Source organism: Rousettus aegyptiacus, unplaced genomic scaffold (assembly GCF_014176215.1).
Source record: "Rousettus aegyptiacus isolate mRouAeg1 unplaced genomic scaffold, mRouAeg1.p scaffold_m13_p_2, whole genome shotgun sequence".
In the NCBI taxonomy this organism is placed as follows: Eukaryota; Metazoa; Chordata; class Mammalia; order Chiroptera; family Pteropodidae; genus Rousettus; species Rousettus aegyptiacus.
In genome coordinates, this window is record NW_023416295.1 from 158,466,320 (window position 1) to 158,493,943 (window position 27,624).

The following is a 27,624-nucleotide window of genomic DNA, read 5'->3' on the forward strand; positions in this document are numbered from 1 at the left end:
CATCATTATTAAGTGGCGGAAGTGAAAAAATGGTATAATTTGAATTTGATTGGAAGTTCGCCGGCTCTCTATCCAGAACTTTCTCTCTATTCTCATCTCATACAGTGGTGCCAGTGAGAAGAGGACAAAAAAACCCAAGGAGCATCATCTTTCCAGACTCGGTTCTTTCCCCCTTTGCCCTCCAGGGGCCGCTGCGTTTCCCCGCAAGCGCGTTGGCTGCCTTGTTGCCACGAGACCGTCGCCGGGCAACCGCGTGCATACACACTCCGGGTCCGGCCAGGTCTCGTCAATATGGCTGCGCAAACTTCTAGCTCGGCCTCCCCGTCCAACATGTCTGTCACATCGGTGTCGTCTCCAGGACCATCACCGACCCCGCCCTCGACCTCCACCGCAATCTCCAAGTCGCCCTTGGAGTCGAAGGCGAGCCTACCTCGCTCCACATGCCGCGAGGACTCGTTGCCCCTCGCCGTGTTTTATGGGCCGCTGGACGCAAAAAATCCGCTTCTGGCCTCCTTTGAGAAGGAGATACAGGAGTTGCTAGGCTTTATGAAGAGAAAGAAGGCTTTAGCCACCACGGAGAAACAGAAGCATGAATTTCACCGGCGTTGGTAAGCGGAGGCAGGGCGCTGGGGCGGGGGCTGGCCGGGGAGCTCCAGGCCACTCTCGGGGCCGGAGGAGGAGACGCCCATGAGGATGCGGGCTGGGGTCCCAGAGCCGGGTCGGCGTTGCCCACGGAGCGCCTGGCCGAAGGGCCCTGGAGATGTAAACGGAGTTTCAGAGGTGGACACGCGTCGCTATTACAATCCTTAATTCCTGGTAAATGTTATTCTATCTCGGCTTCCTGCTCCGGTCAAAATAAAAATCAACACAGAAATGTTTCATAAGGCACCATTCATTCTATTTCTGAGCGTCTCTTAATTGCTACTCCATGCCAAAAACTTTTTGACGCACTCACTGGTTTGCACAACTTTGCGTGTTGTGTGTACCGTTTTGTGTATGGAGAGAAAGTAATAACTTTGGGGTAGCTTAGGTTCTTGAGAAAGTTCTTGATGCCAGGAGTATGACGCTCTGTGAACATGTGCCTTTAGTTCCTTTTTATCTCTTTCTTTATTTTGTGACTTTTTCTTGATTTGTGACTAAGTTTGCACATTTGTTTGCCTTTTGGGGGATTCTATCACCATGTTACTATCTCAAGCTGTAAACTACCTGCTTTGAAGCTTAAAATGCACTGCACACTGAATCTAGATCAGTAGCAGAGAATACCAGAACAGTGAATAGTTTTAACATATTTTTTATTTATGCATTTAATATGAAGAAATAATCTTAACATATTTTTTATTTATTCACGCATTTAACTGTGAAATGAGCACCTACTGTAGATCAGGTACCGTTCCAGGAACTAGGAAAACAAAGTTAAAGAATATACAAATCTATATACTCATGGAACACATTTTTGTGACTACAGCTACTTAACAAATATGTACCACAAGGAAATAAGTGGTAGGGAGAAAATTAGAGCAGGTAGTAGGAATGGAAGATATGGGATGGGTATTGCAATTTAAAATGGGATGATGGGGAGGATGGTCAGGGAAAGTCAGAAAAAGTGGTTTTAAAAAAGATGAGAAAGAGATATGGTAGCAAGTGATGAGAATATCTGTAAAAAAATTGGCCATACGGAGTGAAGGTGCCTGTCAAGTGTGGGATCGTGAGTGTGGGAAGAACAGGTTTCTTTCAGGAGTGAGGGAGATCATGAGTTTTGTTTTTAGACATATTAAGATTGCCATGTAATTCAACATTCAGTCAGAGCTATTATGTAGGAAGTTGGACATTTGAATCTGGAAATCAGAGAAAGTATACATTTGGGACTTGTCAGCATATAGATATTTAAATCATGATACTGGATAGACTGGTTAAGGGAGTCAATGTAGGTGGAGAAGAGGAGAGTCCAAGGACTGAACTGTGAGACACTCTAATGTCAACTAGTGATGGAGATAAGAAGGAGTGGCCAAGGAGGTAGGAGAAAATCGCAAGTGTGTGGTGTACTGGATGCCAGGTGGAGAAGCTGTTTCAAGGCGGAAAGAATGACTGATCAACTGGGGCAAAATCTGCTGATGGGCCAAGTTAAGGTGAAAACCAGGAATCGACAAAGGAGAGCACATTACATACCTAAGCTATATGTATTTATATTTAAAATGTTTCCGTTTGTGTCTTAGATAGCAGTTTATTTTCCTACACACACTACCAGCATTCTAGTTCAAACCACCACCATCTCATATTTTCCCCGCAGCCACTTGATCTCAAATCTATCCTTCACGTAGCAGTTAAGAGTGACCTTTATAAATCAATCACCCACTCCCGTATCTAAAGACTCTTGCTTTCCATTGCTTTTCAGATAAAATTAAGACTCCTTCCAGTGTCATCCAGGGTATGAGGATCTGGCCTCACCTGCTTCTCTCATCTCAGATCATCCCTCACCTCTCTCTCAGGACTTTCCAGAGAAAAAAGATCCTACTGTTTCCCATCCCAGGGACTTTATGTTTGCTGCTTCCTTTGTCTGAAATAGTCTTTCCTTAGCTTTTCGAGTATTTGATTCCTTCTCTTCTTGCAGGTCTTAGCTCAGTTGTTAATACCTCCTTAGAGTTGCCTTTCATGTCTAATGCAGGTTTGTCAATCAGTTTATTCTTTTATTTGTTTTCTTGTGTGTTGTCTGTCTCCCCCATTAGAATATAAGCTCCTTGCGACTTTTAATGATGCATCTTTGTTTCATTGCTCTATTTCTAGCATCTAACCCGGGGATTGGGACATAGTAAACATTCAGTGAATATTTTATATTGAAAAATTGAAGAGTTATTGAAAAAATTCTCAAATGCAAGCATTCTCAATAATTGTTAATGTTATATATATGGGGAAATAGACCTGGGTCAGTTGATGAGTACAGTATTTGTCCCATCTTTAAACAGACTATTAGAGAATCACAAATGATAAGGATTGACATGGACCTTAGCAATTTATTCTCTTATATAGTTTAGGCATATATTTATGCAACAGTTTTTATTGAATGCCTACTATGTGCCAGGCACTTCCCTAGTTATGGGTTATGTAGTTGTGAACAAAATAGATATGGGAATCTGCTTATGGAGCTTATAGTCTAGAGAAGGAGATAGGCTTTCAACACAGAAACTACAAGTGCTACAAAGGAAGAAGTTACTCAATATTCACATGTGCCAGGCATGGTACTGGCTGCTGGGGACATAGTGGTGAACCAGACAAAAACCCCTGCTCTCTTGGTGCTTATATTCTAGGGGAGGAAATAGACAGACATATTAAATAAGTACATTTTATGGTGACCTAGAAAGTGCTAAATAATAGAAAAATAAAGAGAGGAAGGGTTATGGCGTGGGAGACAGGAGGCTGCAGTTTTCAGTAAGGTGGTCAGAGTAGATGGCACTTGAGCAGAGGCTTACAGAGAACACAGCAGCGAAGGCAGCGATGTTCAACTGAGATTAGAAGACTGTCTGGCAGTTGGCCAGGCAAGGGGAGAGGATAAACAGAGGGAACAAGCACGTGGGAAGATCTTGGCAGGAAAGAGGGACTTTGGAGAAATGGGCAGAAGCCCGTTTAGCATAACTTAGTGTGGGTGCAATAGTATGAGTTGAGATTAGAGGAGTAGGTAGAGCTTTGGAAGGTATCGGAGGCCATTTATAGAGTTTGGGTTTATTCCAAATGCAGTGAAAAGCCATTGGGTCATTTTTGGCAAGGTATTAACCTTATGTGATTTTTGATTTAAAATATTATTTGGGTGATCTTGTCCAAATGGAGCAAGAATCGCAATGTGGAGACCAGTTAGGAATACTGGAGGTAGAATTCACTTTTATCACATATTTCCTAGATGGTTATTTTTTTAAATAAAAATTTGTTTTATAACTATAGGAACTTCCATAAGCATAAAAATTTATTTTATTTAACATATAGATTTGATTATATCAGCAATGTTATTAAATTTAGAGTGAAAAAATTTTTGAAAGGTATGCTTTTGTTATAAGCACATAAGATTGAGATATTCTGTTTACATAGTTATGATTTTCTATTTTAGAAAATGCTAAATATCCATAGTAGCTATACTCAATCAGCAATTTAACTACATTAACATTCTTTTCTTAAATAATGTACATTGCATCTTATATATTATATTTTCCTTGTTTAATCATTATGTAAGTCGTTCCCAATGAGCAGTTTCAACTTGAACTTATGGTTATTTAAAAAAAAAAATTCTCTTATTATATAACCTTGATTGATTTAACAAAGCTGGTGTGTTTCTTTTATGAGTAACAAACCCAGTCATCATTATCTCACTTGTAAGGTTTGGAAGAATTAACTCTTTCATTACATAATTTACGAATTCTAGCAAGACTTGGGAAAATTTTTGGATTCATTTATATTTATTCCAATACTGTGGCATTTCATGAAGAAGCAAATGAAGCAAAAAGGTAAAATAAAGCAACCACAAATCTTCTCCCTTTTTTAAATTTCCATGGAGTATATTTGCCATACTGTTTATTTGCCATTGTTATTTAGTACTTGATATATGTATATATTTTTCTACCCCTAAATTTTATTACTCAGTTCATGAAAGCAGGAATACCTTGTCCCTTCACTTCCCTTGTCACTCAATATCATTTAATTACTGAATGAATTAATTGACATATTTCTGTTGCGGTTAACATCCCAACATGGACATCCTAGATACTAGAGCCATCTTCAGTCCTTAAGTTTTGATTCCTGTCTGGCTTAGTCAGTTTGAACTGCCATAATGTACCATAGACTGGATGGCTTAAACAACAGAAATTTATTTACTCACAGTTCTGAAGGCTGGCTGTCCCAAATCAAGGTCAGCAGGATCAGTTTCTGGTGAGAGCTCTTTCTGTCCGGCAGAGGCCCACTCTGTTTTCCTGTAGCCTGTCCTCTGAGGAAAGGGCTAAGACCTTAATGGACACCTCACCAAATGAGATATACAAATGGCATATGAAAAGTTGCTCCACACCATATGTCATCAGGAAGATGCAGATTAAAATAAGTCATATACCATTACACATTTATTAGAAAGGCCAAAATCCGGAACCTGACAAAAAAATGCTGGTGAGGATGTGGAGCAACAGGAACTCTCATTCATTGCAGGTGGGAATGCAAAATAGTATAGTCACTTTGGAAGACAGTTTGTTGGTTTTGTACGAAAGTAAACATATTCTTTGTTAAATTGTTCTCCTTGATATTTACCCAAAGGAGTTGAAACTTATTCTATACATAAATCTGTACGTAGATGTTTATAGCAACTTTATTCAAATGGATAAAACTTGGAAGAAAACAAGATGTCCTTCAGTAAGTAAATGGGTAAATAAACTGTTATATCCAGACAATGGAATATTATTCAGTGCTGAAAAGAAATGAGCTATCAAGCCATGAAAAACATCGGGGATCTTAAATGCATTTTGCTAAGTGAAAAAAGCCAGTCTGAAAAGGCAAGGTACTGTATGGTTCCAATCATATGACATTTTGAGGAAGGCAAAATTATGGAGTGAGTAAAAAGATAAGTGGTCGCTTGGTGTTGGTGGCGGAGTGGGGTGGGAGAGGGATGAATGTACAAAGCGTAGAGGATTTTTAGGGCAGTAAAACTACTCTGTATGGTACTGTAATGATGGATACATGTCATCATACATTTGCCTAAACCCATAGAATGTGCAATACCAGGAGTAAACCATGGATGCTGGGTGATAATGACATATCAGTGTAAATTCATCAGTTGTAACAAATGTACCACTCTGGTTGTGGATGTTGATGATGGGGGAGGCTGTGCATGTGTGAGGGCAGAAGGCAGATGGGGACTCTCTATACCTTCTGCTCAATTTTTCTGTGAACCTAAGAGTGCCCTAAAAAAAACTTTTTAAAAATGCATACAAAGAGCTTCAATTGTGCTTGACACAGAAGTAATAATTTTAACTATAATTATGTTTATTAATAATTAGACATTAACATTAAGACACATTGGAAAGATAGCATAGAAAAGATTTTCAGGATTCCTTGCTAATGAGGTTTCTTGTTGACTTTGAAGATATTATTTTATTTTATGATTTTTACAGTGCTACCTCTTTGTTTAATATCTGGACCAAATACGCCCCCCGGCTGCCAGCTGCCTATTACAATGAAAAGCTTCTGAAGGTTGGAGATAGCCTTTGTGAAATGAAAGTAAGTGCCTCTGGAGTAAAAAGAGCCTAAATGAAACTCATTTGGCTAATTATTATTATTGTTTGGTTTGTTATTTGATTTGATACTATTCCTGTTTTACATGATTTGATTGTTTTTCTTAGAAAAATATAAGTGAATACATAAACTTTTAATGAGGCCCAGGAACCGAAAAAGTGTGTTTTAATTTCGTAGTTGAGATTCTCTAGAGGTGAGAGATTCCTGAACAGAAAGACAACTGGCTGGGCATGGGCCAGAGCCCAGCCCCTAGTTACAAAGGGTGTGGTAGGCGCCCAACAGGAAATGCTGAGTCATCATGTTCCTACCTTTTACAGAGGAGCCCAGACACCACTTCCTGTTGTTTTTCACATGGTTGGCTTACCCAGTAAACAACTCTCATGGCTTCTGGCCTTGCTGCTGTTGCCTGTTTCCTAGTGCCCTGTTTTAATGCCTTTCATCTCCTTAATGTTTTGCTGAATCTAGATGTAGCAGTCATTCTGAACGTGCCTTGTTTCCTGCTCAGTTTTGTGTTCCAAACTGAGCCTGTCCCAATTTTTAGATCCTATGTCAATACTCAGGACTTGGATTACTGTGGACTTGGTTTGGTAAGACCACATCATGCTGAGTTTTCAGTAAATGATAATGTAAATTTTTCCCTTAAGCTCTGGCATAGGCTCAAATTATTCCAAGTTAAATGTATGTGTTTGGCATACCTAGCATCCTTGGACTATTTATTTTATCCAAAGTGGTTTTAGAAAAGACATGAGCTGTATTCAGTGTCTTCTCAATCTTCTGTTTCTCGGCATTATTTTCAATTTCTATTTTCTAGATTTGAATCCTTTTGGTTTGGGGAGAGGGGTATTTACCAAATAGAAGATAAAATGTGGACAAACTTTGATAATGAAGAACTAAGATTATTTTCTGCTGCCAAAATTGGGGATCACCTTAGCTTCATGAAATTGGACCAGGGTGCTTAGAAACTTGAAAATACAGAGTTTGGAAAAACTGTAGGGAAAAAAAAAAAAAGAGATGAGATCCAATTTGTAAGCTGTGTTCTCACGAAGTTAAATGACAGCTCTGACAAGAATTAGGAGCGTGCCACCTCTCCATTTTTATGGTTCTCCTCAGTATAAAAAGCTGGTGATACACAGCACGGTTTGGGGTTGTTTGAGGAGTATCCAGGTGGGTGGAGTGGATATTGGTGGAGGGAGGAGGAAGGAACATGTTAGAAGTTGATAAAACAAGTGAGTGATGGATAGTGGCTAGGGATTCAGAATATTTCAGATAAAAAGGCTCAGATAGGATATTTTACTTAAAGGAACAAAGAAAACATTTTAACTACTTTTCACTGATGAGAAAGTAGGCCGATAAAGGTATTTATAATCCTGAAAATGAACTTGACTTGTTACTTTGGTTTTAGAATCTATTTTTATTTTAGTGACAGTAAAGATCATTTCATTGAAATACTCTCGTTTTGAAGCTAGGTTTGAATTCATTATATGAATCAAGTTAGAACAGAAAAGAATCAGAATTAGTGAGCAGCAAGTAACAAACAAGTCAACAGAAATAGAAACAAAACAGCATTTGGCTGTGGATGCTTCCCAAGGGGCTAGGTAACCTGAAAGGCAGTTCATACCCAGGGCAGTTGCTTTTCCTGGAGACACAGTTACAGGGGAGGAAGCTGAGTAAGGGTTGCAACAGACATAATTTTAGAGTCCTGCTCACATCCACTGCCCTGAAATTCTCCAGGTCAATTGTGCCTTCTGGGCTATAGAAATGAAGCATCTGACTTTGTAATGGAAATATAGGCATGAATTAAAACTAACAGATTCATAACTAACAATAGTTCAGACATTATTTTTTTTGGTTCGTCCTGATGCAGCTTCGGAAACTGTTGACAGATGGAGGAGAGATTGAGTCAGATCATCATCTGCATTTTTCTCTCCTCTCCTCCCCTCCCCCTTCTACCCTGCTCCTCTCCTTTCTCCTTACTTCCCATTCTCTCACTCACTCTCTTTCTCCCTTTCCCTTTCTACCTTTTTCTCCTCTTCCTGCCCTCCACTCTCAATTCTTTCTCTGTCTTCTCTCTCCCTTCTTTCTTCTTTCTTCCTTCTTCCCTCCTCTTCTTCCTCCTTCCCTCTTTCTCTCCCTCTCTCCCTTCCCCATCTCTTTATTTCATTTCTTTTTGGAGCTTAGCAGGTATCAGAGAAGCAAAGCTAGTTACATAGCTCATCTACCTCTCTGACTGAGTGGGTAGGTTACTGTCATATGGTAATGTTGAATTTTTTTGGATTTTGAGTATGTACAGGTATTATTAGCACACACGACACTCTAGTGAATATTCTCATCTTTGAGTCATGATGGTCTTATCTCACAATAGACTTGTTGTGAGGAGAATTAAATGAAATAGTGCGTATGGATTGCATAGCACAGTATCTGTCACATAATATGTGTTTGGAAATGGTAGTGATAATGATAGCAATAATGTAACTATGGTAGTAATAGTAATAATTAAGATTGATACTATTAAGAATAATATAAACATTACCTAATTTTAATAACAATATACTTTAATAATTATTTAATATTAATATGATTTAATGGTTATTAAAATTTTAATAAGCAAAATGATATTTTGAGACTTTCATCAAGTGCTCTTTTTATTTTAGGAATATAAACTGGCCCTTTTGCAGTGCTATGGAAGATATCTTCAGCAGTTTAGTATCAACTTTGATGAGAATCAAGCAGATGTGCATCAATTCAAAATGGTCTTTTTTCCAAAAGGCTTTGGAGACAAAACTGCTGCAAATACAGTAAGATGAAAGCAGTAGCTAAAATAGCTACAATTTATGATTAACTGTGCAATGTATCCTTTCGTTGATAGCTTCTAAATCTCTTTCCTTTGCTTAGCATAGCATTTATAGTATGCTATAAGCTGCTTAATACAAGTTTTCAATGCTGGATAAGAAAGTGCACTTATTAAACTTTGTAAAGATGCTTTGGAGATTGTAACACTATAATCACTCATTCATCCAGCAGTTATTATTATAACTGATATACGTAGAGTGCTTTTTGTTTACAAAGTGTATATTTGATCTTCACAGTAACTTTATGAGTTAGATACTATTATTATCCCTCTTTTACAAAAAAGAAAAAGGAAACTAATCATACAATATAACTAGTGGCTCTGAAGATCAAATGCAGGTCATCCGATATAAAATTTTATGCTTTATTTGTGGTATACCAGTATTATTATGTTAGTTGCAATCGTTGATTTACTGGTTGAGTGGTTACCATGTGCTAGGCTCTTGTATATGCAATATATGAATTGTCATCTTGTAGCCTCACTATAGTCTTAAAGGGTAGATACTATTATGATCTTTTACAGATGAGGAAACTGAGGCTTACTAGAGACTAAGAAACCCAGCCCACTCAAAACAGTGGGCAGAGTTGGTGTTCGAAGCCTAATCAATCTGACTTTAAAGCTATTTTATCCAGACTTGATGATGATTCAAGACCTTGGAAATGTGTAGTTTAGTAAGCAGAAAACCTCAAGGCATGTTTAGGGAGCACATTAAACAGTTCAAATTGACTATATCATAGGAACATGGTAAGTTGGCCGCCCATTGGGAAGAGTACTGAATGAAAGCTTAGGAGTTTAGACTTTTAAAGGCCCCTCCTATTTCCCCCTGGTCCAGGCCTCCATCTCTCTCGTGCCGTTTCGTTATTGTGCTTCCATCTGGCCTCCCTGGCTTAGCGCCAGTGCACTGATGAGCCCCACTGTGTGCAAAGCTTGGCTCATCCCTCACTTCCTTCAGGTCTGCACTCCCTGCTTTATTTTTCTTTATATCACTAAGTACTCTACATATATCAGTTATAATAATAACTGCTGGATGAATGAGTGATTATAGTGTTACAATCTCTAAAGCATCTTTACAAAGTTTAATAAGTGCACTTTCTTATCCAGCATTGAAAACTTCTATTAAGTTTGTCACCAGCTGCACTTTTGTTTGTTTATTTTTTTATTTCCTGTCTCCCTTTCTAGAATGTGAGCTTCATGAGGCCAGGGGCTGCTCTAATCTCTAATCTCTAATGACCAGAACAATGCCTGGCATGCAATAGACCCTTAATAAAACTTTATTGAATGAATGAATAAATTAAGTGATGTAGTCAGAATTGTTAATCTAGAAGCAGTACACAGTATAAAAGGAAAAAGACTTGAGGCGGGAGGTAAAGCAATGAAGGTGACATTAAAAGTATGCCAACAGGACTTTTGTGATGGGTGCAAAAAGATATGAGGAATTTGTTTTTTTACATGCTAAATTTGAGGCTCTGGCATGACACTGGTACACTGTGATTCTCAACAAATATGTTTAAATTGAGTGAGTAAGAGAATAAATAGATCGAAATTTTAGTCTAGTGGGAACTCAACACAGAACTAGAGGTCTTAAGAAGATTTGTTAGAGAAATAAATTTTGGAATTAAATGCATAAAGATCATAGATGAAGCAGTATAATGAAGAATTTACTGTTAAAATATTAACAGCAAAGTTCATACAAAGATAATCATGTTATTTAATGATCCTCTTTGTATGCACTGTGAGGAGGCATTATGGTAGAGTTGGTAAGATTTGGTCTCTAGAACAATCCTGCCTGGGTTCAGAGAGCTGCTGTGCCACTTCCTGACAATGGGCCCTTGAAGAAGTTATGTCATTTCTCTGTTCCTCAGTTTCCTCATCTGTAAAACAGAAGCAATAATAAGCCCTACCTCATAGTGTTGTTTTAGGGTTGCTGAGATAATTAAAGATTTAGAATAGGGCCTGACACTCAAAAAACATTAAGTATAATTATCTGCTTCTAAAAGAGAGAGCACTTTGAAGATAATGATTGTTCCAACGTGTAGATACATTCAGTTAATATCCTCTGTGATATCAACTGTATGGTGGCTAGAAATAGTGTATGTGTATTTGGGCAGGATGTCTATGTGGTAGATAAGGCCTATTTGTACTGAGTGTCCACTGCCATACTTATACCAGTACTCATCAGTACTCTAGCCAAAATCTCTCTTCTGAACTCCATATCTATCCTGTTATATCATAAGCATCTCAACTTGACATATCCCAAGCCGAATTCATCATGTTTCCTCCATAATTGGCTCCAGCCAGTCACCCAAGCAAGAAATCATTGCAAGAGGAAGACCTCTTCCTCTCTCTTATCTTTCATATTAAATTGGTCACTAAATCCCTTTGACTTGGACAAGACTTAAATCTTTCCTTTCTCTTCATCCCTGGTTCCAGGGCCCCATTGCAGGGCCTTTGGTATGTCTGGACGACCTCAGAGGCTTTTGATCTCTCCCAGCCTCCCCGCATGTAGCTTTGTCCCTGACCCTCTGCTCTTCATCTTCCACACTTTTGTCAGAATTAATTTCTGAATTGTAAATCAAATAATTTTACTCTTCTTCCCCTTTGACTTTGCCCTTTCGCTCAAGTCCATATTCCTTGAAAGGACATGGAATGCTCCTCATGTTCTGACCATGTACTACCTCTATAGCCTAATCTCTTTATCCTAAACCTTCATATCCATCCTTACAAATGACTTTCAATTCAGTGACCATAGCAACTACTTTAAGCATTCCTAGCATTGCTTGTGTCTGGAATTCTTTTTCCCCTGCCAAGAGCAGGGGCCGTGTCTTCTTCAACTCTGAATTGCTTAGCAGAGTGTGGCAAATCGAGGAACTCAATAGACCTTTGCTGAATGAATTGTATAAGTGGTAATAATTACATCTGAATTAATTAAAATGCTGCGGGGCGAATTACAAAAAATCAGTTCAATTCCATATTTTTCAACATAGGATTTTGTACTTTTTTTTTTGCTTTTAAATTTTTTCCATTAAAGAAAGGTAATCTTAACTAAATCAACACTTCAAAGAAACCTATTTTACCACATTGTTTTGTATATGTCTTAATCTGTTAGGGTTATTATAACAAAACTTTATAGACTGATGGCTTAAACAATAAACATTTCTCACTTTCTGGAGGCGGATGTCTCAGTTCAAGGTGCTGGAATATTCAGTGTCTGGTGAGAGCCCACTTCCTGGTTCATAGATGTCTGTCTTCTTACTGTGTCCTCAGTTGGCAGAAGCCACGAGGGAGCTCTCTGGGGACCCTTTTTATGAGGACACTAACCCTATTCACGAGGGCTCCATCCATCCATTGCTTCCCAAACACCCCACTTTCTGATACCATCGCTTTGGGGATAGGTTTCAAAATAAGAATTTTGGGGGAGACTGAAACCTTTAGTCCATTACACTGTACTAATCTATTAAATTAATTAAGCAAAATTGTTTCCTTTTAATTTTTTTTACATTTTAAGAAAACTCTCCCAAGTTTCATAAACTTATTTATATTTATTTATATTTTCTCATGTATTTCAGTTTCATGCTTTAAATGGCAAATATATTTGCACCTATGAGCTGGTCTGTGACAATGATATGAACCTGCAGAATAAAGAATCTGTGAACCAGTGTCTACATATCTTGTCTTCCTTAAGACTCATCATGCAGGTGGCTCTGCCACAGGAGCACCTGTGCTGGATTATCTTCAATGGTATATACCCGTGTATTTTATCTTCCCTTGTGTCATTCAGAAAATTATTTAAATGCCAAGTTTGACGTTAAGTTCATTACCTTGTGATTTAAAATGTATTTATTTCACAGAAGGATATATATATATTTTTTACACTTTTATTACATTTTAATTTGTCCTAGTAAGCTGGGTTTGCTGGTCTAGGAAGGGTTAGAGGCTGTGAGGACAGTTAGTCTCAGGTGTATAAAAAGCATGGGCTACAGTTATTAAGCAAATATAAGTGGGAAGAATCAGGGAACCATTGCAGGTTATATTGGTTCTAAGCACTATGCATTTATTGGCCCTCTTCTCAGATACTTAGGCCGGTGACTGTGGCTTTCTACATATCAACCTTCTCCTACTCGGCTTTGAGTAAGGAGCTCTGAGAATGTATGTATATATGTGCATGTATGCTAGATTTATATACATAGATACATTGTATAGATACATGTATGCATTATGTATGTCTCATGAAATATTATCAAAATGTAGCATTTTTGTCTTTAAAGAGCTACACTTTAGATTCAATTCAAGTTCTTTTTTAAGTTACAGTTAGAAGTTACAATTAGAAGTAATGAGTCTTTTGCTATATTGTTCTCTGGATATTCTTAAAATGAAAATAGTGACAGTGTGTTCTTTGTGTATAAGAGCAGGACAAAATGACTTGAAAGAAAATATATTGGATTTTACCTCATCTGTGGTAATAGAAATGCATTTCCTAATCTTTTCCTTCCTTATACTCCCCAAATAATTTTTTGATATTTTGATTGAAATTAGATCTTACATTTGCTGCTATAGATGATACTGACTTTGGAAGAAATGTTTTAGTACAGTGATTGTCAAACTTCTGTGCCTGATCATCCTCAAGAGGATCCGATTCCCACAGTAGCCCCTGCCATCTCTCTGCCTGGGTTGCTCACACATCTTGGTAGGGACTGAGCAGGAAGGAGCAGAGGTCCTGTGCTGCAGAAGCACTAATAGGCCATGTGTTGGGCCTTGCTGCTGGGCTTTGCTTGAGTGGTGGAAATGATGCAGCATGACACCCTGTCTGCAGTCCTTGTAAGATCAACACACAGAAAATCCCAATATTCTTTTAACAAAAAGATTAAACAATTCCTGTATCTTCTATATCCTTTTCTTGATGTTTTTATTATTATTGTTGTTGTTATTATTATTATTATTATTCAGATGGTATCATGCACTAGATTTTATTTTGTCTCCTAAATATTTTTCCACTCAATATTACGGTTCTAGCATCTAGCAGGATTCCTGTGTGTAAATCAAGTTCATTAACTCTGCCTGCTGAATTGTATTCCAGATATCCATACACCCTCTAGCTGCACACATCATTCTGCAATCAATATCCTGCACATGTCCTTTTACAGACCTGTGTGAGAGTTTTCTGGGATCTGTGCCTAGGAGTTGGATTGATGAGTTTTGGGAAATATACATACTTAGGTTCACTAATTCCTATACCTATTTTAATTAATTCATCCAAAACTGATTGCCAGGCATTGTTCTAGGTGGTAAAGACATAGGAGTGGACAGTAGACCAAAATCCTCTTCTCATGGTTACATTCTAGGGAAATGATAAACAAATCAAAGCTAACTAGTTGTGGCAGATTGCACTGAGTGCTTTGGAGAGAAGTAAAGCCAAGGAGGGGATAGGGACAGCTGGGCTTGGGCTGGGTCTGGATGTGCAGTTTAAAATAGAATAGTCAGGGAAGGCCGCATTGAAATGACATGTGAGCAAAGACCTGAGTGAAACATCTGAATATTTAGGGAAGGACATTCCAGCTGGGGGGATAGCAATGCAAAGTTCCAGTAGTTATCAAACTTTCAAATTTAAGTCATCAAAGATAAATTGCCCTACAGTCAATTTATCAAAATACATATAACTCTTTCAATTAGAAGTTAACACTCTCTTTACTTTTAATTGACGGTTAGATATACACTCCCTTGGTTTCTTAAGAGGTGTAACCACTCTTGGTTCCTTCATAAAATCTAATTGGATATGTGAATATTTGATAAAACTTTACTTCTTGATTAACCTGAACTCTCACATTTAAATCCTTAAATAGATGATTTGGTGGTGTCCATCTTTGATGAAAAAGAGTCACATGACAAGCAATAAACTCCTATTAGGGATTTAATTGAAAAAGCAAACCAAACAAACTTCCAGAGATATCCTGAGGTTGAAAAGATTCAGTCTGTGTTCCGTTCTATCCCAATTACTCTCTCCATCAGGCTTCTGTGGCAGGAATTTATGAGCCATACCAAGATCCTGAACCATCAAAGGGGGATTCAGTTATAGTCAGGATGTGCTAGGGTTGGAAAGGTTAAAGACACATTTTGAAATACAGAGGGCCCTTGTCATTCTTGAGGGCAGTCTCCTGAGGTCTTCTGAAATTCCCCAGTTCCTGTTACTGACATGTTTATACAGGCTCCTGGTGTACACCTGAATCACATGTTTTGTGGGGAGGCATGCATTTCCTGTGCATATCTTTACCTGATGACTTTTTTATTTTTTGAACAAACAGTTATACAATTTAATTTTTTAAAGATTAAAAATATAGGTCAACAAGATCAAGTAGAGATAAGAAGGCTGAGCTTGAGCTATTACTAGTCAAGTGGTTTCTTCTCTGGTGGAACTTACATGAAATAAATACCTATGTCACGGGAGCAGTCACACTAAGAATGCTGAGTTCTTGAGTGTTAAGGACCTGTTGCAATCTCTATGTAGTTTGTGGTGCTGTAAGTGCCTAAGATTTTATTCAATATATTTTTGTTACTAATTTATGTAATTAATATTTACTATGCTTGCAGGTGTGTTTTAATCAAATGATGGGTGTTTTGGATCAGATGCTGGTTTCTCAGAAGATTTCGAAATTTTAATGTGAACATAGGATTTATAATGATTGAATTTTGATGGTTATGAATTTTAGATGAGATTTCTTAAGGAAAATATTTAGACTATTTGCATTATAATTACATGCATGCAAAAAGCATGTTACAATCTTTTGTATATGTTTATAGCATGACAATGTCCTTCGTATATTGGTGATGTTCCCCACCCCTCCCTATGACCCTGCTACCAGCCTTCTATTCTTGTTTAATTAATGGCCTGATAAAAAAAATCGTACTTGAATGATATTAAATAGGAGTTGGGAAATCTGTTTTTCATTAGAGTGCTTATAGGACAGACCTTAATAATAGAATAAATATCATATGAGACTGCAAATGAATATAATGTAACCTATCATGCATTACGATTTTTAAATTATCATGAGGTTCCTCATTTAGTATTGTGCTGATTAAAAATGTATTGTAATCTTATTTGGAGATCAATCTTTAGTTTTTAAACCATAAGGAAACCATGGGAATTAATAATATTTTATATGAATTACTAAAACCACAGAATACATAAATTATGCTACTAAAATATTCATTTGTTCAATATATTTCAAAACTTAAGCTGTTTTTGAAGTGAGAATAAAAGATTCTTGTGTCAACATTTAAAATATGGTCATATTCTTTTAATGATTTGTCTATAAGTTACAACACAAATTATATTGATTATAACTTTCTGACCATTATCAGACTTTTTCATGAGATTACTTGTTTTGAGATCTACAGACTTAAACCACAGATATTGGAATATAAAATTTCAATCATTTGACTGTGAAACATGTTAATGATCTTTTTTTTTCCATCTAGGTACCATTTACATTTACACCATTTGCAGAAAACTGATGGTTATAGGTCAGTCTTCCAAGGTATGAAATTTACTAACAAAACATCTACCTCTGTATTTCCTATTTTTCTTAAGAGTTTTGTTAACTTTGGATGCTAAACAAAGAAAATTTAGTGAATTATATAACAAAATTTAGTAAATATATATTACAGGTTTACTATTTTTAGTTTTACTTTAACATGATTGTATGTAAAGTGTCAATGTAAAGAGAGCATTCTTAAAATTGTTGGATGTTCTCCACTGTCCCTCAGTCTCTCAGGTTAGTCATAACTTGTCAACTTGATACTGAACATCAATCTGGTAACTATACCTCTAGGAGTAGTTACTTGGCTAGGACAGTCCTGATTTATACCTCCTGTTCTGGAATAATCAGTAGTAGTACCTGCTTCCACTCTTCAGAGTGTCCTGGTTTGAGGGATAAACTATGGTTACCCTGCTTATATCATACTACGGAGCCTGGACTTCATTTCGCTTGAGGAGGTTGGACTTGACTTATGGCCCACATGTTAGTTACGTGAATGAACATCTAAACTCTGTCCCAGTCACACGCTGAGGGTAAGGGGGGACTTTATTTTATAATAAGATTCCCACTGAGCAGTGTTCACTGGTCAGTTTTAGTGTGAGGAAATGGCTGACACTTCTGTTGACTCCCCTGCTTTATTGGTGGCACTCTTGTTTCTAGGAGACTTATTCGTCTCCTGTATCCATTGTCCAGTCTTTGGAATGTAGGCCAAGAAGGGAGAATATACTCCCTTTGAGACCATACCCAAGCTGCTGCTGGCGTCTGAAACATTACTACTTTATTCTTTGTTGCATCCAAAACCTTATCTTGAATATCCTGACACTCAGGACAAATACTTTTCCCCCTTTATTTTTGCAAGACATAGCCAAGTGTCTTAAAAGTTGATAACACTTAAAAAATAAAAATGGAAGCAAAGATATTTGCATGCATAATGGATAACATTAATTATGTGTTCTCTCTCTGTTTTGTTCCTTAAATTTAAAAATTCTATTACTGACAGTGATTTGAACAAGTCTGTGCCAGCTTGGGCGTGAATTAAAATGAGGAGAGACTATTGCCTGTATAATGTAAATTTGGCCTACAGACTATTCTAGTGATTCTATATTCAGTTCCAGATGATTTCTTAAAAAGAATTTACATACTCCTGTTGTCCTTGCTGTAACAATAAATTTTGCTTCACAGAACCGTCATAGTTTGGTCTGCTGCAGCATTTGTCTCCAAGACTTTTGGAGGGGAGAGATGTATGTGCCAAATTGACTCTTTGTGTTTGTACTTGTTAATGCAGAGAGAATTTTAATGTGATAGTCATTTAAAAATAATTTCATATTTATACCCTATGTAAGACTTCTCTCCTCCTCATAGAACTTGAATTTCTCACTGACAAAATAAGGGCTGAAGAATAGTTCTATGGTCCTCGTCTTGTGGGGTGGGAGTGAGAGAGAGAGGGATGCAAAAATTTTAGGGTGGTGGGTGGTTGGTTGTACAGGTGGCATTTGAAGACCGGGATGAGATCCTTTCGCTTTGTTTAATGAATTCAAGGAAATTAATAATTTTCAGCCAGAAATTTCTAATTCTTCGGCTGGTGGGTTGATTATTTGGGGGTCCAACTACATCTGTGTCCTTCTGGGTCTGAGGAACCTTGCATAAGACCGAAGAGAAGTAGATAAAAGATTCTCAGACTTCTCTTGGTGTCACCCCAGAGTGATGTAAACCCTTATTCCTATAAGATCCAGGCCTTTATGGCTACCATTTCTTATTGTTATTGAATCCCTACTATGTGTTATGTATTGTGTGAAGGGCTTTACATACATAATAACACTCATTATAGTCTCATTGTCATTTGTTGAATGAATGCCTATTTTTATTAGGTAGGCATCTAAGCATTTTCATATAGTATCTCATTTAATCTTCACAGTACCACTTTGGGAAAGGTGCTGTTATTACCTTCGTCTTATAGATGAGGAAGCTAAGGCTCAGAAAGATTAATTTGTTCAATGTGACACATTTAGTTCCAAGTGTAGCTGAGGCCAGAGCCAGCGCCACACTGTACTGCCTCTCAACACAATTAGAATAATGCGTCTGTTGACTAAATTTAATCCTGTCATGACCCATCCTGTTTTGGCTCACTTAGTCAAATGGAGGACCTGTGTTGGGAGGGGTTAATATTTTTTGACATGACTCCATCCTTGAAGACATCCTGAAGACCAAGACTGGTCAGGGCTCTTCCCCAGATACATGCTTCCTTTCTCGCTGAGGGAAGTCAGCAGCATAAGCTTAGGGAATGGAAAGGGGGTTGATTTCCGAAATTTCTTTTGCTAAAGATATATGACAGCTTTGCTTTCATTTATGGTATAATCTGTAGTTTCTTCTAAGGCATTTCAAACTGTAATGTAGTACTCAGCAAACATTGAAAAATACTGTAGGATCTATTCTTTCTAAGAAAATATTGATTTCTGTTTCATTTAATATAAAACTAAAATAAGTTGTAAAGTTTGTGGCTTGAAAATGATTGTTAAATTATTCCACATTCCATTACATAAACTGCAAATCCAGACTTAAAAATGCTTCTCAGAATTCTCTCCCAAAGGCTATAAGCTGATATAAATGATGCTGCAGTGCCATCCTGTGGTTGAGCCGATTGTGCGGACAATACCTGCTCTTCCTGGGCTCCTGTAATTAGTTTTTTCTTTTTTGCCTCTAAAGAGAACAGTTCTGCTTAAATCTCATCATTTTTTTTTTATTAACGGAAATTGTTCTATCTTATCAGAAAGATAGACAAGAAAAAATGCTACAGGGTCTGGATAAGACGGTGGAGTAGGTAAACACTGTGGGTGCTTCCTCACGACCACATCAAAATTACAGTGAAATCACAGAACAACCATCATTAGGAGTTGCCTGAAGCCTAGCTGAACAGAACAGAAATCTTATAACTGGGGACATAAAGAGGAGGCCACCTCAAGACTTGTCCCCAGAGGCCAATTTTAGACAACTCTTAGTATCTTGGATTTCTTCGAAGTAACATAAATGAACTTACAACAGAAATTAATAAACTTAAGAAATAAATAGAAATGTAAAAACGAGGGAATTCAGTATATTTATTATACAAAAGGAGAGCTGAAACTTTAGCTATTGAAATCAAAGGGTTTCAAGGACAACTAGCAGACTACAATAAGGTAGATAAACTTAATACCAATACTGAAATGGAAGAAGTAATGAATAATTACATGTTTAAAGTACAAAATGATCTAGAAACACACAGTATAGATATGATATTTACTTAAGAAAGACAAGTGAAGGAGAAACAAATTGGAAGTGTAGAAGAAGAAATTGAACAGGAGAAACAAGCAACAGATGGCATTATCAAAAATATGCCTCCTGAAAAACAAGTCAAGTACATAGACATGAAAACCACAAATGAGAAGTAGTTGCAAGAAACAGAGACACTTCAGCAGCAACTGGATTCACTGGACATAAAAAAGCATCTGGAAGCTGAAATAGCACACTCCCAGGTAAAATAGGAGGCATATTGCTGCATGAAAAACTTTATAAGTTAAGGTCCCATCAAGATCAAATGATTGCAGGACATTTGAACAAAGTCAAATTGGGTTGCTTTTAAGGTCCCTTCTAGCACTTAAATTTGTTACTAGGGTCTCGTGTGCTAAGTCTGAGGCTAAACCCAAATATAATGTGAACAACTTGTGACTTAAGCTATTTTTATTTCGAAGTGTGGAATTTCTGATACCCAGAATTCTGAGGGCTTTTTGAAAGATTTGTGAATTTAAAGGTGGGCGGAATTTATACCTGGCCTAATCTCATACTCCTCAAACAATAATAATCCAAATGCAAAAATCCACAATAGGATTTTTGTGCAGCAGATATGAGAAAACTCACTTTGATGACTGTTAATTTCATATCAGTTCATGGTATGGCAAGGTTGGCAAACAATGACAATGACAGTAGCAACAACAAAAACTTCAATAAAGTATAAAGCAACTCCAGACTGACTTAGTAGAAATGTGGTATCCAAGGCCGAGAGTCATTACTATTGTCTCCTCATGTACTGTAAAGGGACCTGAATCACAGCCACAGAAGACTAACCATGATGAGAAAGGGACGTGTAGTCGTGGGAGGTAGAGAAGTGTTCAGGGGTCTTTATCCTGGAGAGAGAGCTGGGGCAGAGGGAAGGCAGCATAGATGTTTTCAGATTCTTGGAAGGCTATAATTTGAAAGTGAGTTTTGAGTGGTTTTGTGCTGTTCTAGAAAGCATAAATATAGCTAATGCACTGGAGGTGTATCAGGATGCTTTGTTTACATTTCAGAGTAAGGAAGTTTGTTTCATGTTTAGAACTGTCTCTGATGCCACCTGGCATGTTCCTTGATACTAGAGGTGGAAACTCTTGGGCAGGGAAGATGTGGGACATCAAGTGGTGGTGCTGGGGATGAAATCGGATTGACTTTCAGCCCTTTGAATCTGTGATTACTTGGCAATAGTTCCATATTTGGTTCCATGAACTGAAACTTTGAAATGTAGGTCAGTCAACAAATATTTATCATGGCATAAAGTTCCAGAGGGTTGGGGGTAAAGTGGTAAACAAGAGAGATAAGGCCCATTTCCTAAGTGAACTTACATTCTAATGAGATGAGCTTACGTTCCAGTGGACAGCAAAGAATATTACAATTCTCTTTTCCTCTGGATTTGAAACTGACTAGACTGTGGAGATTTCTGCCCTTTCAGGCTTCTTTCTTTTAGATGTCTGCTGAGCTGCTTATACACATGTTATACACACTATCTTTGGAGGCTCAAAAGATGTGAATAGGGTCTGAATGTTACCAGTGTTTTATCTATTTTTACTATTAAATGCTATGCCAGACTGGTAGGTTTGCTTAATGTTTATGCAGCTTCTGGACCTTTTTGATGATTTGCCTTTTCAAGGTGGGTTTGACTATTATACATATACTTTTAAATTAATTCTTCAATTATTGAATGCCAAATTTGTTATCAGAAGAGGGACTTTATTCTTTTATCCAAATTCATCATCATTATTTTCTTGAGAATTTAGAATATTTGTTAGCTCTTTCTTGGTCAGTTCTGCTGGCTTTAGGGTTGTTCAATGAATTCATTTAGCGCTCGGGGATATCTGCTATGGCATTGCTCTAGGTGCTGGTGATCTAATAACGAATAAGGCACTGTTTTCAAAGAGATTACAGTCTAGCTTGGAATCACACATGTGAGCGTATTAATGCAGTTGGATGTGACATATGGTGTATGTGTATCTAAAGTATATGTAAATCATACACATATGCATTATAACAGAGACAGAAATAAGGCAATGGTCATTTCTCTCTAGTGATGTTAAAAAAAGTCTTGTTTTCAACAACTAGTTCTCTTCTCTCTGCTTTTCCTCTTTCTCTTTCTTCTGCTTCCCCTTCCTCTTTTATTACCAAAGCTAACACTTGTTATGTTTACTGTGTTCTAAGCATTTAGTGTGTATTAACTCATTTGATCTTCAGATAATCCTATAAGATAATTACCGTTATAACTATTTTGCAGATAAAGAACCTGAGGCACATGGAGGTTAAGTAAATTGTCCAAGGTATCACTGCTAGTCGTGGGGGTAGTGTTTCATCTCTGTCTTAAAGGGTAGGTGAAGGAGAGAGTAGGGTGAGCAAAGACACTTATTTGGACCACTAAGGTGTGTTTTGTGGAATAGAAAGCATTTTGAACCACCTCTAAGGATACGATGCAAGGTCAAGTGTAACAGGGTGTGGGAGAAGGCAGGGACTGTCTTTGTATGTCCTATAAAAGGCTTGTACTTTGTCATGTTGACCAGCGGTTACCAACCTTTTTTGGCACTAGAGACCAGTGCTCCAATGAGAATTTAATGCCTGATGACCTGAAGTGGAGCTGAGATGGTGATGCTAGTGCTGGGGAGTGGTTACAAATACAGATGAAGCTTCACTTGCTCGCCTGTCGCTCACCTCCTGCTGTGTAGCCCTGTTTCTAACAGGCCATGCACGACTGGTACTAGTCTGCAGCCCAGCTGTTGCGGACCCCTGATAAAGGAAACAGGGAGCCATTGATGTGTTTTAAGCACAAGAGTGACACAGCCCTATTTGCATATTAAAAATAAGTCTGGTGGAGGTAAGATGGGTGTATAAGGAAGGGGATGTATAAGAAGAAGGGCAATGGTGAGACCAGTGACAGGGAGACAAGGGAGGAAGTATTCAGCAGTTCAGGGAGACATATGAGGACCTGCTTGTTTAAGGCAAAATTGGGTAAAATTTAGAATTTGATATTTTGAAATATTTAGCTTACAGATTCTTCTTTTCATCTCAGTAATATTTTTTTATGAAACTATGTGGAGCACAGAGCAGATTTCTTGTATTCGCAGTCCAGAGTGCTAACCATTACACTATAGAATTTCTTCTTATATTCAATCAAATGAAGAAAGGAAAAAGATTGAAAAAGTTAACTGCAGAATACATATAGTCAAATAGTGTTTCTCAGGATAAGGTTTGCAGAAAAAATTCTGTTAAAAAAATTATCAATAGATTTGTGGGGGAAAAATCATTCAGTAAAAATAGTACAAGAATCTCTTACATATATTCCTACAGGCAGACCAGTAGTGATGGTGACCTTTCCCCACCATTTTGTTTTACATTGCATTTTGGGAATAATTACCCTGGAGGTAGGCACCATTTATGGAGTGCTCAGAATGTGTCAAGTTACCATCCTAGAATGTCATGTACATTGTCTCCTTCTCCATGACAGCACTGCTGTGATATGCCAAAATGCCCATTTTACAGATGAGAAAACTGAGGTCTGGAGAGGGAAAATGACAAAGCTCCGAGGTGACAGTTTTGAGATTGAAACCCAGGTCTATCTGATTTCAATCTTAAATAGTTTCTACTTAGTATTACAGGGCCCCAGAATGTAAGCCTTTTCTATTTTCCCAGTCCTGATATATGAATTTATTTTCAAAATAATACCTTGGTTCCTGGCCAGCTCATAACAGTTGTATTGTTGTAATTAGCTCCTAGCCTATCTTTAACACTCAATACATATTAATAAAACTGAGTTCGTAGGACTTGAGGAGGTAAGAAGGAAGACATTCTAAAATTGTTAACTTGAGATTTTGAGTTTTCTAAATTCTTTTTAAATGCTTGATTTTTCTTCACTCTTTATGATATTTTTTAAGTAATCAGCAACTTGTTATCACAACTTATAATCTGATTTATATTAAATGAAAATAAATTATTAGCTTAAAATGAAAATACATTCAATTGTGCCCTTTGTTTCTCAGGCCTTAGACTATCTCCTGTGGGCCAGTATATGTATGGAGTCCTCGGTCCCACTCCTGTCTGTCAGGTACTTGACGTGGAGAGCTACCCTTTACACTGCTGTCTGCCAGTGCTACTATGACTGCCAAGCTGGTATCCATGGAGAGGTATGCTACCTTTTAAGTCTGAGGACCCCAGTATTTTAAAATACAGCTTATGCAGCATTTTCTTTAGATGCCCAGCAAGAAAATCACAAACAAAGAAATATGACCCAAAGAACTGCAATGAAGCCGAGACAAAAGTCCTAGGCTTTATTTGCAGAAATTTGCCTGCTTCTTCATTCTACTTTCTGCCCTCTCCATTATTCTCTTCCACCCTTTTGGCTGCTTTTCTGAATACGATTTCTGATAATTTTTTCTTCCTCATTGTATTTTTACAATGCAAGTCACTTCCGTTTCCTGTTTAGTTTTGTGTTTCATGGCACCTCCTCTCCATTTGTTTTGCTTTTCTCTGCTTCCAGCCACCGTTCATTTAATATAGTCCATTTCTTATTTTTCCTCTTTTCCTGTATATCTTTTTGACCGAATACTTGAAATATAACTTAATTGGTCAGAGCTCCTATTTGATACAGTACTTCTGTGTAATTGAAAAAAGGCACATCTCTATAGTTCATGGTTTTGGCTTGTCAGTGGATGGGGCCCGGGTGAGAATTAAAATAGGCACCCCTTCTTTTGGGCCAGCGAACCCTGGCACTAGTATGGAAGGCTTATTGAGTGCAGTGTGGGCTGAACCACTTGGCTGGAAGTAATTGTGGACTGAGCCTTCTCAGCTATACAAATCCCTGTTTGTATTCTATTCACAACTGTAAATAAATCTTCTGGCCAATTAATGGCTTCTTTACATTTAGTTTTTTACTGCCTGAATTAATTCTGGTTGCATGGCCATGGCCCATAGACAGGGGAAAAGCTTCAGACAGCCTTTGTGGGATACGTTTTCTAGCCCAGGGTACAGTCTAGAAATTACTTACCACATATGAATAGTTAAGTATAGTGGATTAGTGGTGGCATATTTCTATAGCTATTAAAATTGTCAGGGAATAGAACATTTACATAATATCGACCACTCGATTCCAATGGTATTCTTTCTTATTGAAAAATTTAATCCTTTGTATATGCTGTTGTTTTGGTTTAGAAGCATCTTCATGACATTATAAATTATAAATGAAGTATTTTAAAGAACTGGTAAAATAAATTACATGAATTGAACTTTATTATCTCTAGAGAATGATAATAATGGTGATCTGATTAAATAAGCCTTCCCCTTTGCTTCCTTTCCTCAGATATTAATAAATGCTTCCTATAGGGTGGGTTCTGGAGATATAAAAATGAATAAGATGCTGTAAGGACATCACAATTTATTGGACAATGTGAATAGTTTGAATAGGTAATATAGAATGTTTTGGTAGGAAAGTTAGGATTCAAGAAGAGCTCTGAGGGGTGTGTGTGTGTGTGTGTGTGTGTGTGTGCGCGCGCGCGCACGCGCGCGCGCATGCAATGCCAGAGAATTGATAATATGGAGCTACTGTTTAACCTAGAATTTGGCTTCTCTTTTAAAATTTCTTAATTTTTAAAGTTAGCATATCTGACAGTTTATTAACTTTAAATCTATAAAATTTAGCAGTGCTTACATGAAGTGATAGACTGGATAGCTGCTGTGTTCTAGAGTCAGCATCAGCCTGGAGTTTAATTCACCAATTAAATCAAATGTCTGAGAGCATAAAACATACTGTGTTGATACATTTTTAATCACTATACTCTTACTTATTACGAATTAAATTTATTTTTAATTGCATGTAGGCATTTGCTCGACGCGCTTTAGCTAAAATTGATGAGTTAAGGCAGCTGGAGTCAATGAGTTCCTCACAATCACAGGAAGAATCCAGAATATATTACAGAGAGGCCACAATAAAGGTATAAAAGTTTCATGGAATAAAAGAAATTTACTGCACTCTACAGCTGATTAAGTGCTTCATATTAGTAGTAGAGAAACACATTGTTACTTCACATGTAATTCTTCTTTTTGAGGCAGATGGCAGTGATGATCTTCAAAAGAGGAGTATTTGAATCCAGAAGAAAAAACAAAGCTTTCTTTAGACCAAAGATAAGAGTTAATCTAAAGGAAGTACAAACTGTAAGTCTAAGAATGTCATCTCTGTTTCAGACTCTTTGTGATGTATTTGTGTTATACTTCTGTACGTTTTAAGCCTGGTTACTAAATATTAAACCCTGCACCCTATTCTCTGCACCAATGGCAAACAGAGAAGAATGCCTTCCCAGTTTGGACATGACCTTACTTCGTCCTTTTCTCAAAGCTTTTGTACTTTTGCACAAACCCAGTTTTGTAACTTTAAAGGGAAAGAGGGTGAAGAAGAACCTGGAAAAGGTTCAAATGCATAGGCCTCTGAGTGGTTCTGCAGAGGCCTTTGTCTTTGACCGCCTGGTGTTAGTTTAAAAGTCTCTGAGTTTGGAGAGGAGGTGGAGGCACCTTTTTCCTCCACTTCAGGTTTCACCTTTGGGATTGTTTAGGAACTAGGACATAGTATAGCAGCAAACAACCCCCATATCTTGGTGGTCTAAAACAACCATTTATTTCCAACTGGAGTCAAGTTATTATAGTTATCAGGGGGCTCTGCTTCTGACTGCTGCTCAGGGCCAGGTTGAGGACCAGCCCTCATTTCAAAAATTGCTGACGGTTCTGTCAGGTAGACGTAGGAGAGTTTTGGAGGATCTCACATAGGTGGTAATACCTGGCATGAAAGTGACGACAGTTCCTTCTTCTCACATGTCAAACCTCATCACATGGCCTCTTCCAGCCACAAACATATTTGGCAAACAGCAGGGAGGGCTATCACAGGAGGGGACCAGGACCTATTTATGCCTTGCAGGGTCCTCTGCCTTTTTCCTCCTCCCACTGTCTTCCCTTTGCTTTTATGAACCTCAGTATTTCTTAAGGCCAGTTCTATATTCTGTGAAGCTTTCCCCGACTGTTCTAGGTGGTCATAAACTGTCTTCCGTGAGCTTCTTTGTAGAAACTGAAAATGAAAACAAGGAGGAAGAACACAAGCAGTTTCTGACAGAATAATAGTAGAATCTCAGAATCTGGAAGAGTTTTTAGAAATTATGTGGCTCAGTTCTTTTCTGTGACGGGGAAAATTAAGCCTGGAGTGTTTAAATTACTGGCTCAAGGTCACAAAGGCAGCTGCTGGCAGCACTGGGACTGGAACTTAGGTCTCTAGTCCAGGGCTTTCTCACTGCTGCAGTGACTGCTGTAATCTTAACTTGTTTCTTCTCATAACATTTAGGAGTAATTCTTTTATAAATTTTAAATAAATTATAATATTTAAAAACATATTATTTGGACATGATAGCTTTCTACTGCTGCTTAGTGTGACTGATATATTGACGACTGAACCCAGAAGTGACATTTCACAGAGATTGAGCCCAGAAGTGACATTTCATACAGCTCTTACCAATCAATGATGTATAATGGGTGGGTGGGGGTGGAGGGGTGGTAACTTGCCAAATTGTAGGCAATGTCACAGATGAGCTGATGTTGTTAAGTAGTAATGCTATAGTGTTTGTAAGAAGCAGGAGACATTTTTTTTTTTCCCCACTAGCATTTTTTTTTCCCTCTGAGCAAACCAAATTT

General features: G+C 37.7%; 1 protein-coding gene and 1 pseudogene across 10 annotated transcripts in view; both read left to right on the forward strand.

The window, feature by feature from the left end:
- Nucleotides 1-262: 262 nt before the first annotated feature.
- The window catches only part of CFAP54 (cilia and flagella associated protein 54), a 233,219-nt gene continuing 205,857 nt past the window's right edge, over nt 263-27,624 (forward strand). For 6 of the 10 annotated variants that reach the window (XM_036237287.1, XM_036237282.1, XM_036237283.1 and 3 more), the window contains exons 1-8: nt 263-608; nt 6,135-6,240; nt 8,907-9,050; nt 12,670-12,841; nt 16,577-16,635; nt 23,940-24,083; nt 25,773-25,886; nt 26,005-26,106. In XM_036237287.1, the coding sequence (XP_036093180.1) occupies nt 292-608; nt 6,135-6,240; nt 8,907-9,050; nt 12,670-12,841; nt 16,577-16,635; nt 23,940-24,083; nt 25,773-25,886; nt 26,005-26,106 (1,158 nt within the window). In that variant the 5' untranslated portion in view covers nt 263-291. Of the gene's footprint in view, nt 609-6,134; nt 6,241-8,906; nt 9,051-12,669; nt 12,842-16,576; nt 16,636-23,939; nt 24,084-25,772; nt 25,887-26,000; nt 26,107-27,624 lie in introns of those variants that run through there. The other 4 variants (XM_036237284.1, XM_036237288.1, XM_036237289.1 and 1 more) reach the window with 4 other exon arrangements.
- On the forward strand, nt 17,038-23,917 carry LOC107518049 (annotated as a pseudogene).